The 14,281-nt window shown below is 47.9% G+C and overlaps 1 protein-coding gene across 3 annotated transcripts in view; it reads left to right on the plus strand.

Moving 5' to 3' along the window:
* The first annotated feature begins 6,553 nt into the window (after window positions 1-6,553).
* ANKRD29 (ankyrin repeat domain 29) overlaps window positions 6,554-14,281 on the plus strand; it is a 37,935-nt gene continuing 30,207 nt past the window's right edge. Inside the window, exon 1 of one of the 3 annotated variants that reach the window (XM_072949102.1) lies at window positions 6,554-6,643. In XM_072949102.1, coding sequence (XP_072805203.1) covers window positions 6,623-6,643 — 21 coding nt within the window. In that variant the 5' untranslated portion in view covers window positions 6,554-6,622. Of the gene's footprint in view, window positions 6,644-6,801; window positions 6,895-14,281 lie in introns of those variants that run through there. The other 2 variants (XM_072949104.1, XM_072949105.1) reach the window with 2 other exon arrangements.

Genomic DNA, 14,281 nt, shown 5'->3' on the forward strand with positions numbered 1-14,281 from the left:
TTCCAGAAACAAGTTTTGACCCATCGTGTCTGCATTTCCACCCAGGTGCCCGCCTAGGATCCTGATTTCTCAGAACCTGGAGACTTTCTTCTTTCTTTCCATTAAACATCAGTCCTCAGCAACTGCATTTCTACTTCTTCCCACTGACCTCCTCTGCTGGACGTAGCTCCCTGCAGCACCTCAACCTAGCCTGGGCCCCCACGTCTTGGAGGGCTGTCAGGAGTCCTGGGGAGGCTCTCACTGCCTTAAGATCCTCCGGTCAGCTGGTCTGCCTGCCCTACAACTGACTGTCTGCGCCCAGACGCCCCAGGACACTGCCCTGGCCTCCAGCGTCTTCACTTCCTGTGAGGAGCTCCCTGGATCCCTGCCCGCCCCCCACTTGGCTACCTGCTGAGCCCCAGCTCTGACAGGACTTGCTACGGAACAAGTCAGGGCATCAGGCCCGTCCTGGGTTTGGCGCATCACCATGGTGTCAGGAGGCTGGCACCAGACTGAAGAATCTTCTTAAGAAACGTCTAGAAACCATGTTTGACTGTGACTTTTCTGGGAGCTTCTGCTGTCACTTCTCTTCCCAGTGAAATCATTTGGATTTCCCCACACACACCCTTCCACTTTTCGTTTAGGTTTCCTTCTTCAGCCCCACTCCACTTTCTAGGGGAATGGAGAATCCTACACTTGCATAAAAGGCGTTAAGCCAGCAGTGGCCAATGAGGGGCTGTGACCTAAGCTTCGTTTGAGTGGCATCTCTAGGGGAGTGGGGACTATGGGGGTGTCTCATGCCAGCATAAGCTCCCTCATTCAACTCACACACACACACACTACAGCACTCCCCTCCGCACACACACACACACACACATTACATCACACAGACACCTCCATCGAGTATCAGTTCATTTAAAACGCACACAGATGCATGCTAAAGATGGAGTCACAGCCTTTTAGCAATCCCTTTCAGGCCCCTCAGGCGCATTCCAGCCCCATGGAGGGGACTAGTGATGATTTGGCGTGGGGGATGGGAAGGCTCTGCTTTCAGTGAAGCCATGGTGGTTGTTCTACCAGGAAATAGCTCTCGTGCAAAAAGAGATTTTTTTTTTCACTTGCCCAATGGCCTCCTTTACAAGCTCTTAGCCTCATGCCTTAGATTCCTGAGTAAGAGAAGAACCACACAAACACAGACTACAGATCTCATTCGAGAAAAGGGCATCAGAAGTTTCAGTTCTGTGTCTGAGAAGCTCGTGGATCCTCAGATAACCTGAGAGAATTCATTCATTCATTCATTCATTCATTCATTCATTCAGAAATGCTCAGTGAGTACCTACTTCATGCTAGGGCCTGAACTTGGCGTTAGAGCTGCATAGAGGATGAAGCCAACACAGTTTCTGGCTTAATATGGCTCACGGTCTAATTGTCAGTCTCACTGAAGTCCCTGTAACTTTACGCTGCCTTGCAGGATAACCCTAGACTTACCTCTGAGCTGTAAGAAGCCCCCCAAGGAGTCTTCACTGAGAGAATGAGGCTCCCGCCACCCTTGAAACTCACACAATGTGAAGGCCCAGTTTGGTACATTACTATATAAGTGCCAAATAAAGGCCTCCAAGGTCAAATGCTAATAAAAATATGAAATTCTGCCTTTTCAACTATGGGAGAGGGCATCTGTTATTTCCACAAGCAGAATGAAATCTGAAGTCCCCTCCTGCTACTGTGTAAGACTGTGCGAGAATTTCCATAGTGAGGGAATCTTCTAGTCCATTTTCCCTAAGGATTGAACACAACTTTTTTGGCTTCTCTGAAATAGTTTTGGTTCCATTAAAGATTTAAGTGAATCCAGTCCCAACTTTGCAGATAATTTAGTCTGAATGCATGCGTCTGCTGTGCTTTTATCCTATGGGTTTAACAACTTGGTAATAAAATGTAAGAACCTAGATTTCAGCTGGTCAGCATTCAGGGCACTCAGTACATTAAAAAATAAAGCTCTTGCATGGATCCTTCAAAGCGTCAGCAGAATGCAGGAGGCGGCTTCAGTTAGGATGTGCCTCCTCTGGGCCCAACCACAATAGATGCTTTTATTCCCAAGGGCTCGATTAGTGATAGAGTACTTTCCAGTTATTAACCCAGACTCTCTTTAAACAAATGTTGGAAACCAAGGCAGCTGAGAGAGTTACACAGAAATGCTCTTCATCCAAATAAAAATCAAACACTTCAGGCAAAATCTGAACATCTGACCAAGGGATGAAGGCCCCTGGGGTTGGCATTTTTACCCTTGTGCTTAGTCCACTGGGTCAGAGCAGCACTGAATAGGGGTAAGGAGGCTGGGTCTTTGTCCTCCCATGTCAACTTGCTATGAGAACTGGGCTCTGGGAAGACAGCGTGACCTTGGCAAGATAGCTCTCTGGAGCTGAGGCAGTCCCAGTGTGGCTAGTCCCAGAGAGTTATCTGCCAACTGCCCCTGGAGTGACAAGTCCTTCTGCAGAAGAAGCCAGTTAGAAAGACACATGTCCCAGACAGGCCCCACATTGTAACTCAGAGCCTCTTCATACCGGTGCCAGGAGCAGCACCTCCAGGACTCTGGTGGGCCCTCTTCCTGGTGGGGGACGTGGAAGAGGAAAGTCGGTAGCATAGCTCAGCCCCCACTGCAGTCGCTGGCCTCAGGACTGCAACTAATGCTCATCTTCCCATTCCTCGAACATCTGTTCCAAATTCCCCTCGGCCCCAGCCAGCACGTCTGCCCGTCTGGAAGACCCATCTAGTAGAATGACACAGATTTCCATCCCTGAGGAGTCTGAGCCCTGGTCACCATGTGCTTCTCAGGCTGGAATTTCATCCTCTGTCCACTTACCATGAAAAATGGCCCAAGTAGAGCGCCTGGGTTCCACAAGTATTCCTCCTGCTCAGCTGTGTAGCGGCAGCCCTCCCTCCTCCTGCTGGTCGTGGTCAAGTACACCTGCCAAGATGGTGACTCACCTTCCCACCTGCTGCCCAGGGACACAGAGAACTTGCTGCCCTGGGCCACGGAAATAGGCTATAGTTCAAAGGAACTATTACTATGTCCACTGGTAGAAGCGTCCTCTCTTTTGGAAACCAGGGCTTGTAAACCAGCAGAGCCTAGAGTTGCAGGGACAGGAAACACACGCGAATCACTGAGAGTAATGGTAAGTGGGACCACTCCTGCTTCCACCCCTTGGTCTGCAGGCCCTAGCGTTCTTCCTATGGGACACAGCACAGTAGGGAGCTCTTCAACTTAAACTCTATATTGTGTCCTGGAAGATTGTGCCCTATGCTTGTAAAATATCAACTCCAAGTTGGTGCTTCAGCTATGACTTCGACAAGCCACCCCAACACTGAAGTGATTGTCAGCTTTTGGATAGCGTGGTATGAGGTATGACTGGCGGATACCGTGGTCGTGAGCCCATGACTGCACCTCCTTTGCTGTAAAGTGGGTCTCTTGGTTTGACTTAGCATTATTCTGGATTCTGTGCTAGTCCACTAGTCCAACAAATACTCCACAAGCTCTCAGCTAGTGCTGCCGGCTGAAGCCCCACAGGCAGGAACGGCAAACCCATACCTGGAATGTGTCTATTCTTGTTAAAAGAAATCATTCGCTTTCTAGGATGGAACATGTCTGGTATGGTCAATTTGCCACCAAGTGACCAGGCGATCTCCTCAAGGGATGATGGCATACTGGAGACTCAGTATTGAGGCCTGTTATGGGCCATGCGGTGTCCAGTAGCTCGATCAGGCTTGTAAGTGGGATCCCATGCTCTCGAGCCCGTTCAGTGACCTTCATCCCTGCCACCATGGCTGCATCACTTACAAGCCCATTGTGCCAGCCCTGGGGAGGCCAATGACAGAGGCTAGTCGATGTCAACTGGTTAAGTTATTTAGTCTATTTGTCCATTTAGTGCTTTTCTTGTGGTGAATGCTCTCTGTGCAGCATTAATATGTGTTACAAAAATCTTACTTTCTGCTGGCTCCCATGAGTTATCCACAGGACCCTACTCCAGAGCCCCTTCTCGCCTGTCCTCCAATATTTCTCCTTCCTGAGACCTGACCACAAGTCAAGCCGTTTCTCTCTGCCGTGAGTTATATATAGACTAACCTAACTTTAACGTGGGTTAAGTTTCTGTCTCTTCCCACCACCATCACCTCCCCAAGTCCTCACTTCCATTCTCACCCTCTATCAGAACACTTTCAATGGAAAGTGGGAAAGTGGCTTAAACAGCAAGAAGTCCAGGGGATAGTTCTGCCACCCTCAGGGGATAGCTCCCCTCGTGGTCACAATCCAGGCATCACGTCCATTCAGGGCAGCATCGCAAGAAAGAAAAGACCTTCTATTCCTGGGTATCTCTCTTAGAAGGAAGGAAATCTTTCTCAGAAGCCCCCAGCACACCTCCTCTCATGGCTCAGTGATCAAAATATGTCCTGTGCCCACACCCAATCCAACCAGTATCACTAGCTAAGATCAGAGAGTTTAGGACAGAAAAAAGGGCTGGGCTCCCTGAACCACATCCCAAGGTAGAGTGTAGTAGACACCTGAGCAAAACTGGTGTTCTGATAGGGAAAAGATGGGGCAATGGGTGTTGGGGCAGATTATTCAATGCTGTGTCTGCAACACTCCCGGCTGCATGAAGCCTTGTCTGGTGTAAATTCCACACGGAGAGACCGAGTTAAGCAGCTGGGAGATGCGGGGCGGGAAGCAGACAGGGAGTGCGGACAGGCAAATTGCCTCGGGGAGACTATTCACTGCGGTGAAGGGGACTGACGACAATACACGGAGGGAGAGGGCTCAGTAGGCCAGCCTGACCTACCTCACAGTACTGTCTAGAACAAGCCCTGCTGGAGCAGAAACTGGGACAGTGAGAAACCGAGAGCAAACATGCCACAGTCTGCGCTGGTGTGAAGAGAGGTGAGAAACAAACATGGCCTCATTTGAGATGAACGCAGACTTCTATGCTTACTTGACATGGGTGCCTGTGGGGAAGTGGTGGGCTCTAGCAAATTACTTCATCTCTCAGAAACTTAGTTTTTCCAGCTGTGGAATGGGCATCTTACCCACCTCATGGCATTCTTATAAGGGAAGTATCTGATACGCAGCACTCAAAATATTAATTCTTTCTCTTCCCTATTTTTGTTTATTAAAGCTATTGAAGCAAAACCTCCTGTGTTTGATCTGATACAATAATGTCTTGTAGCAACTTCAAAACTATCTCATCCATAGATACCCAAGGCTGGGGGGGGGGGGAGTTCTGAGTCTTTTTTTTATTTTAAAAATTAAACATTTCTATCAAATTTTGGAACTTTTTTCCTTAAAATTGTTTTGAACACAAAGCAATATAATTTATCCATAAAAGATAAACATTTTTGTTTTCTTAATTAATTTTAATCTATAGTGGTATTCTTTTGACTTTTAAATTAAAAAGTCATCACAAATTCATTGGAGAAAAGAGGAAGGAGGCAAAGGAGAGGATGAGTGGATTCCTGTAGTGTGAGAGTGTGAGATGTCCACGTTAGCTTTAGCATTCAAATTTTCTAGAAAGGCTATTATTGCTTTTTATACCTTAAAAGTAACATATTTTTTAATTTTAAAAAATATGACTCTCCTGCTTTTATGGCCCTCAAAACAAGCGTGAGCAATCAGCAAGTGGTGTGTGTGAGGGTGTGGACAGCTCCTGCCATACTGCAGGTGTGCAGGACATGGCCAAGAGGAGGGGGGACTGGTGTGATGAAAAGGTAGAGGAATATGTGTAGAGTTCAAATTGTGCCCTTCCCCTTCAAAAAGGAAAACACCTTGTGTTACTCATTCAATCAAAAGGCTTGTTTCCCAGCCCTTCCCCCCGGAGGAAAAAACCCAGATACTTAGAAAAGAAAAAGACCTAGAAGGACAGACATAAAAATGAAAATAGTCATTTGAAAGAATGATGGGATGATGGGTGAATTTTTTTCCCATATTTCCTTTCTGTCCTCATCACATTTGTGCTGCAGTGAGGGCTGAGAGCCATCTGATGCAGACCACGCTCTTTGGAGGTTGTGTGCTTCTGTGTGTGTGTGTGTGTGTGTAGTGTGTATATGTGGATGTGAGTGTGGAAGTATGTATCATGTGTGAACCTGTGTGTGTGGAATGTGGAGACTGCACGGCGTGTGTGGAGTTTGGAGTCAGTGTGTAACAGGAATGTGGGTGTGCATGGAGTGTGTGTATGAGTGTGCATAGAGTTGTGCGTTGAACGTGGGGAGTGTGCACAGTGTGGGGTGTACAGTTTGCAGCATGAGACAGAGCCTGGATGTGTGAGGATTGTGAGGTTATGAGGGCGCCGCGGTGTGTGTGTGTGTGTGTGAACCTGTGTGTGGAGGTGGGTGTGCGCGCGCGCGGCAGATACGCAGAGGGCGGCCGTGTGTGCGCCCCCGCCCCTCGCACCCTCCCCCTCCCCCCGCTCCCCCTCCCCTCCGCTCTCCGCTCCCCCCGCCCCTGCCGTCTTCCCTCCCCTCCCCGCCGGCCCCGTGTGCGGCGGCGGGAGCGCGCGGCGCGGCGGCGGCCACCCCTCTGCGGAAGGCGGCGGGAGGGCGGCGGGAGGGCAGGGCTGGGCGTCCGGGCCGGAAGCGGCCGGGTCCCGGCGGGGCGGCCGCGGACATGTGCAGGATGTCGTTCAAGGTGAGCGCCGCGGGCTCCGGGAGGGCGCGCCGGGCGGCCGGGCTGCGGACCTGCGGCGGCGGCGGCGGCGGGGCCCGCTCGCATTGTCCGCCCGGAGCCGCCGCCGCGGGCCCGCAGGGCGGGGTGGGCGCCGCCCGGCGCGGGGCGGGGCGGAGGGACGCGAGGAAGCGGCGGGGCTGGGACGGCCCCTGTGGTTCGTGGTCCGCTGGTGTGGGCTTTGCCCGAAAGGCTGTCGGTGCTTGTGGCTGCAGGTCTGGTGAGCCCGGCCGCGGGGCGAAGGGCCGGCGGGGACTGTCGCCGGGGAACAGTCGGGGCGGGGGCGGGGGCGGGGAAGAGCCCCGGGTCCGCGCTCCCTGCAGCCGCGCCTCGGAGGGACAGGGACAGGGACAGGGACAGGGACAGGGGCTGCGGCGCCGATTCCCGGTTCGCGTCCTGGTTCCTGAATGCCAGCCGCACCACTGCTGCCTCCTCCCCAGGGTACTTTTTTGACGCTGAAGCCGAGTGACCAGCGCAGAGTGGAGCTGCAGTGGATTACCGGGCTTCAGTGTCCAAAGGAGTCTGAAAAGAATGCGTTAAAGTCATTGCATTTAACCCCCACATTTTAGGATGAAAATGAAGTTCATTGATTTGCCTCTATTGAAGGTTTTAATAAAAATAATAGTTAAAATGTATTGAGCACTTAAAATGTGCCTGACTCTGAACCAAGAGCATCACGGTTCCTCTTCTGAATCCTCAAGAAGACCCCTCCCCTTTTTTTCAAATAAAAAAACTAAAACACGGAGAAATCAAATGACTTCTCCACAGTCGTGCAGCCAGTGAGTGGATGGTGTTAAGGTTGAAATCCCAGTGTGTCTGGCTCCAAAGCCAATGTAATCCCATCTCTTACAGTAGCTGGTGTAAGCGGAGGAACGACCCGGTGAGATTTGCGTGTGAGAAAGATCTCTGGCTACAGACTGGAGAAGAGAATGGATCTGGGAGGCCAATCAGGAGGCTGTTGGGATCATCTTGTTAAGTGGTACCAGACCAGGGCACAGGTTTTGAGGGTAGAAGGAAGCAGACAAATGAGAGTGACTTTAAAACGTATTCATCTTCAGAGTTCAGTAATTGATGTTATTCATTGAGTTAAGGAAGGCCAGAGAGATAAAGATAAAATGTCTGGTGTGGGACATGTAAAGAAAGTTTAAGGATGATTGAGAGTCCGAGTAGAGATGTTGGTCAGACAGATATACAAAGGGGGGAGCCCAGGACAGTAGTCTAGGCAGGAGACAGAGATACAGGAGTGAGCATTGTTAAGCGGTAATTGAACCCAAAGGAATGAACACGACTGCCCAGTGAGATCATGTAAAGCTAGAAAATAAGAGAACTGAGGACATGATCTTAAAGAAGTGCAAAATTTAAGAATGAGCAGAATGAGAGAAGCCCATTGAGAAAATGGAGGAGCAGCCAGAGATGCATGAGAACAATCAGAAGCAGCACCTTCATTAAGTAAAGAACCTCTCACCTTTTGGTGAAGGTGAAGAACTCAGAGTTAAATACCACAGAGAAATCAAACAAGCTAAGAAATGAAAAGTGCCCATTGAACTTAGTAACAAAACAGCCTCTGGTGACTTTGCTGAGAGCGGTTTCAATGCAGTGTTGCGTTCCGAAGCCAGATTGTAATAGCTTGAAATGAAAGTGGGTGGAAACCACAGGTGGAAAGAACTCTTTCAAAAAATTCTGCAGGAAACAGTGGCTGCAGCAGGGATCCAGACTTGGCCAAGGGTTTGTTTGCTTTAAAATGGTAGAGACTTGAGCATCTTTAAATGATAATAGACATTTCAACAATAAAAAGACAACCCAGTTTTAAAATGGGCAAAAGATCTGAATAGATGTTTCTCCCAAGACGATATTCAAATGGCCAATAAGCCGCTGCAAGGATATTCGACATCGTGAGCCATCAGGGAAATGCAAATGAAAACCGCAGTGAGATACCACTTCACACCCATTAGGACGATTACAGTCAACCAGACAGTAATGACAAGCATTGGCAAGGATGTGGAGGAATTGGAACCTTCGTACATTACTGGTAGGAATGTAACATAATACAGCCATAATAGAGAACAGGTTGGTCATTCTTCAAGAAGTTAAACATGGAGTTACCATATGACCCAGCAGTCATGCTTCTAGGTGTATACACAAGAGAAATGAAAACATATGTCAGGAATTTATATGTCAAGTGCAAGATCAAGCTGCTGGCAGGTTTGGTGTCTGGTGGCTGTCCTCTTCCTAGCTTTCAAATGGTCACCTTCCCCCTATATCCACAGATAGGGGAGAGAAGGAGCTCTGGTGTCTTTCTTTTCTTACAAGGTCATTGACCCCATCATGGGGGCTCCACCCTCATGACCTAATCTAAATCTATATACTTCCCAAAGACCCCACCTCAAGATACAGTCACATTGGGGTTAGGAAATCCACATATGAATTTGGAGGTGGGGAGGACAAACGTTCAGTCCATAACATGTATATCCATGTGATGGAATATCATGCAACCAGCAAAAGGAATGAAGCACTCATAACGCAGCAACATGGGTGAACCTCGAAAATGTTACATTAAGTGAAGGAGGCCAGACACAAAAGCCACTTACTGTATGGTTCCATTTATGTGAAATGCCTGGAACAGACAAATCTATAGAGACAGAAAGTAGATGAGTGGTTGCCAGGGGCTGGAGGAAGAAGAGGGTGATGTGGAGTGATTGTTAGTAGGTACGGGGTTTCTCTTTGGGTTGATGAAAATGGTCTGGAATAGTGATGGTTGTAGAACCTTGAGAATAGACTAAAAACCACAGAAAGGATGAATTTTATAGTATGTAAATTATATCTCAATTTGAAAAGTATTGTAAGGTGACAGTAGGGGGTGCTGAGAAGCTTGAGAGTGGAAGCAATGATTGAGATGGGGGATGAAGTCTTTGGGATGTGGGAGGGGCAGAGATATTGATGTTTTGTGTGGAGTGAAGGCCAGGATGAGGGCAGGATTTGGGGTGGGCAGAAAGGAAGGTGCCAGCGTTTTCAGTGCAGAAGGAAGAATGACCAGGAGGTGACAGCTGTGGTGAGGTGACGCAGAGGAAAGGTGGGGGCCTGAGTCTTGAAGGAGCAGACATTTGTACACCTGTATGCCAAGTGAGTGGTCCCAACCCCGACCCCCACCCTAGGGCTGCTGTGGGAGCAGGCCCAGCCTCCAGCAGCGAGGGGTGCTAGGGTGCTTACAGCAGGGAGACAGAGGGAGCTCCGTGCTAGATTAAGGGTGAAGACGGGTTGATTTTCCAGCAAATGGAGAAGTTTAGACACAGAGGGAAGGCTTGAGGTGGAGGGGACCAGGGTCACGGGCCGGCTGACTAACCCTGCCCTAGTCCTAGCTAACATCACATCAGGTATTAAAATGTGCCCACAGCCCACGATAATAAAAGCAACTTTTACTGTATATTTTTGGAAAGATTTTTATAATATTGCTTTAAAAATTATTTAGCCGTGAATAACATATAATTTACATTTCCATGATTTTTCCGCATGTCAGCTATTCCTGTGTAAGTGCAGACCTACAGATTATTTTCATGTCATTGTTATTTTAAGAATCCCAATTTTAGCAATTAATAAAGTTGACAACATGTTATATTTTGTAGATGTTGAGTGAATTATCCATTCACTTTGACCTTGGAGCCACGGGTGAACTGTTCCATTTTCATAGATGGTTGAAGGGCTCGTAGGCCCTAGGTCTCCAGGCCTGCATTTAAAAGCCCCAGCATTGTTGGCTGAGTCTGTGGGAGGATAAACAGAGCATTATAAATCACAGTTTAGCGGATTCTCCATGACTCAGAGTCACCACATGTAGGGCTATTTGCTTCTGAATCACATGGACACCCTTGTTATCCTTTCCCTGTTATGCTGTCTGCAGTCCCCTCTTGCTGGTGTCGCTTTGCCTCCAGTGAACTTCCTTTTTTGCCATTGGCAACTCCCAGTTTGTTCCTGTTGGCAAAAGAGATACATGTTTGTTGGAATTGTATTTAAAGTGAAAGCAAACTCAGAGTGTGGGTCTGAGTCTTTCTGTGGAATAAAGTTCCTGGATTCAGTGCAGTGACTTTTGTCATTATAACAGCTGTCTCAACTACTTAGGACTTAATTCTTCAGGGCTGAGGTTGCCAAAAGTCTAGCACAATTTGGGAGTTAGACCCTAACCCAATGAGGGAGGTCACCACATAGAGGAAACATCACTGGATAAAGAGTAATACTTGGGTCTTTCTTGAGTGTCTTACCCACGAGGATAAAGTAGTTCAATACCAGGTTTTATCCTGGTGATGGAAATTACTCGTGCCTTGGCCAGGAGTACAGGAACTTGTATGTTCCATCCTTGTTCTGAAAATCTGTAAATTATCTTAAAATTAACTCCAGTTCACCAATCAGCTGAATTATTTGGATGAACCACAGAAAAATAAATTAACAAAGCCATGCATTTGAACAGCTTGATTAAAATACAGATCACATAATTACCCATTTAAAGTGTTCGTTTCAGTGGTTTATAGCATATTCACAGAGTTGTGCAACCATCAGCACAATTTTATAATATTTTAATCGTGCCAAAAAGAAACCACATACCTACAGGAATACTCTGTATTCCTCCGATAACTGCTAATCCACTTTCTATCTCTATAGATTGGCCTATTCTGAACATACATGTGTTAAACAGACTTTGAACATGGCCTTGAGCTCTGGTTTGGAAATGCGAGTGTTACACAGCCTACTTCTAAGGCAAGATACTTGGGCAAATAAATCACTTTTTCTCTTCTGTTTTCCTATCCCTTATAGAAGCGTAATGATACTATGGCACAGGAATTAATGTTTAATACATAAACATTAATGCTTAGTTAATATTTGTTAAACAATTCTCTGCATTTCAACTGTTTTGCACAAAGAGGGAAAATGGGCTGGGAAAGCCAGTGACATCTCAGAAACATCCTTCTGCATGTGGCCTCTCAGCCGTTCATTATTCCCTCACTGAGTGTGGCTTCTAACATCGAAGACATTCATCACTGAATGAAGCTAATGTTCTCCTGATGGAATTAACAACGCACAGTTGAAATCCACATTATTCTCCACCCTTTTTTAAACCAGTCGTTTAGATCTCTACCCGCTCTTAGCTTTTAATCAGAATTCCAGTCCTGTACAAGTAACAACTTCCCTTCTGTGTTTCTGTCCCCTTCCTTCCTGTACTTAATTTCTGGTAGTGTGCTAATGATCAGTGTGGGAGCCAAAATTCTGGCAGTAAATTGGGGGAAAGAGAAGAGAAGATGGTATATGTGGACATTTATACTCAAGTCTTCTCACAGAGTATGATGTATAGATCTCAGGCTCTGGACCCAAACAGACAGGTTTGAATCCTGGCTCAGTTACTTCCTAGCTGGATGACCCTGAGCAATTCTTTTCTGTACCTCAGTTTTCTCATCTTAAAAATGGGAATAGTAACAGCTACCTTGTGGGGTCATTCTGGGAATTAAAAGCCTTAGAGCAGTGAGAGGGCTCAGCCACCAACAGCCTGATTGCAGAGACCTGAAAAACCAAGAAAGGGGTTAAACAGTCATCGCACGATGGGTGGAGTGCCTTATGATTTATGTGAAACATTGTCATGTGCATTGATTAGCTCCTTTAAAGTCTAAAGGGCTTCCCTTTATAAACAGCATTTATGATTATATGCATTTTGTACCCAGAGGAGGTTTGGAGGTTATCCAGGCAATATGGTCTGTAGACCCCAAAGAGAGGGAAGGTCGGGGGACTTTCCATTTTGGCAGAAGAGGCGCTTGGAATGAGGGTGGGAAGGAGGCCTTTGGGGTCCACACTTCTCACTCCTTGCTGTCTCGGGAGGAGAATTCCGCAGGAGGCAGGACAGTGGGATGGCCGAAAGCCCAGCCTCAAGCACCAGACTGCCTGGGGCTGAAGCGTGCCTTGTTGCTTCTCACTCACGTCATCTGTGTGATGGGACAGTGATGGTACCCACTTCACCGAGTGGTGATGAGGATGAAACGAGCTAGTATATGCATAGGATGTCCCAGGGGCACAGAATAAGCACTTGGTAACTCTCAGATCAAGAGCCCTGCCCTCCAGTAAATGTGGCATCCGTGGTGAGATAGAAGAACTCACCCATTGCTTTGCAATGGAAATGCCTGCATTTCCACCTGGACGCCTCAGAGGCACTTGAAATTCAGCATGTTCAAAGCTGTACTCATCATTTTGCCCCATGATCTGTCCTTCACACAGCAGCACCAAGGCCCCTGTCCACCAGGCCCCTGTCCCTCCACTCTTGCTCATACAGCCACAGTCCAAGACTGTCCTGTTTGGCTGTTTAAATTTTCTCCCATCTGTCTCAAAGTGTCATCTGATTGTGGCCTCAGCTCGGGCCCTCATCATCCCTTCCCCATCTATGTGGTAGTCTCTGAACCCTTGCAGACACTCTGGCTCCAGTCCTCAGTCTCCACCCTGTGGCTGCCCTGGGGACCTTTCTACAGTGCGGCACTGGTAGTCTCTCCCCACCTTAAAACCTCTCCTTGACTCTCCAGCGCCCACCAGGATAAGGTCCAGACTCCATCGCGTGGCACAGCAGGTCCTGCAGCACCTCCTGTCCTCTCTCGCCTCACATCCTTCACTCCAGCCCTTCCGAGCTAGTGACAGTCCCCAAATGCTCGGCGAGCTTCCTTGTCCTTCCTGCCTGGGATGCTCGTTTCCTGCTGGCCCATAAAGCCATTGGCGCAGAGATCAAGGTTGACTGGTACCTCTAGTCCTAGCCCCTGGCCAGTGCCACTGTCCCTAGCACGGGCCAGTGACCAAGCAAATGAATTCTCCTGGACAGGGTTTTTAAAGGGCTGTGAGGACCTTGCATTTAGAGCTAGCGTCTCCGAGTGTTTACCGTCAAAGTGCATGTATGTATATTATCTCATTTATCCTCTAGCAACCCACGTCAGAGGTGCAGTCTGCCCTCCATGTCCACAATTTCTGCATCTGCAGATTCAGCCAACCACAAATCAAAAATATTTGAAAAAATTCCAGAAAGTTCCAATAAAGCAAAACTTGCATTTGCTGCACACTGGCAACTGTTTACATAGCATATACATTATAATAGGTATTATAAGTAAACTAGAGATGATTTAAAGTATATGGGAGGATGTGCATAGGTTATATGCAAATGCTGCCTCGTTTCACATAAGGGACGTGAGCATCCACAGATGTTGGTATCTGCGCGGGTCCTAGAACAAATCCCCTGAGGATACTGAGGGATGACTGTACTACCATTAATATTATTATCTCCACCTCACTGCAGCAGAGAGAAGTTAAATAACCTGCCCAAGGTCACAGAACTGGGAAGTAGCAAGGCCAGGACTTGAACTCAGCAGTCTCTTACCCTAGATTGACTACTCAGTCATGCCTCCACCTCCCAGTAAATCAAGCCCTTGAGGGAAAATGAAATATTCACACCTTTTCCCCAGAGCTCAGTTTCTAGAACCTTATAGGAAGCCAGGATGCCTGGTCCGTGCAAGAGAGGAATCCCAGAGGCCATCCTAAAGGCAGGAGAGGCTCCTGGTTGGAGAGCTTGTTATGACAATAGAAATTTGTGGTTTG

This window comes from Vicugna pacos, chromosome 24 (genome assembly GCF_048564905.1).
Source record: "Vicugna pacos chromosome 24, VicPac4, whole genome shotgun sequence".
Taxonomy (NCBI): domain Eukaryota; kingdom Metazoa; phylum Chordata; class Mammalia; order Artiodactyla; family Camelidae; genus Vicugna; species Vicugna pacos.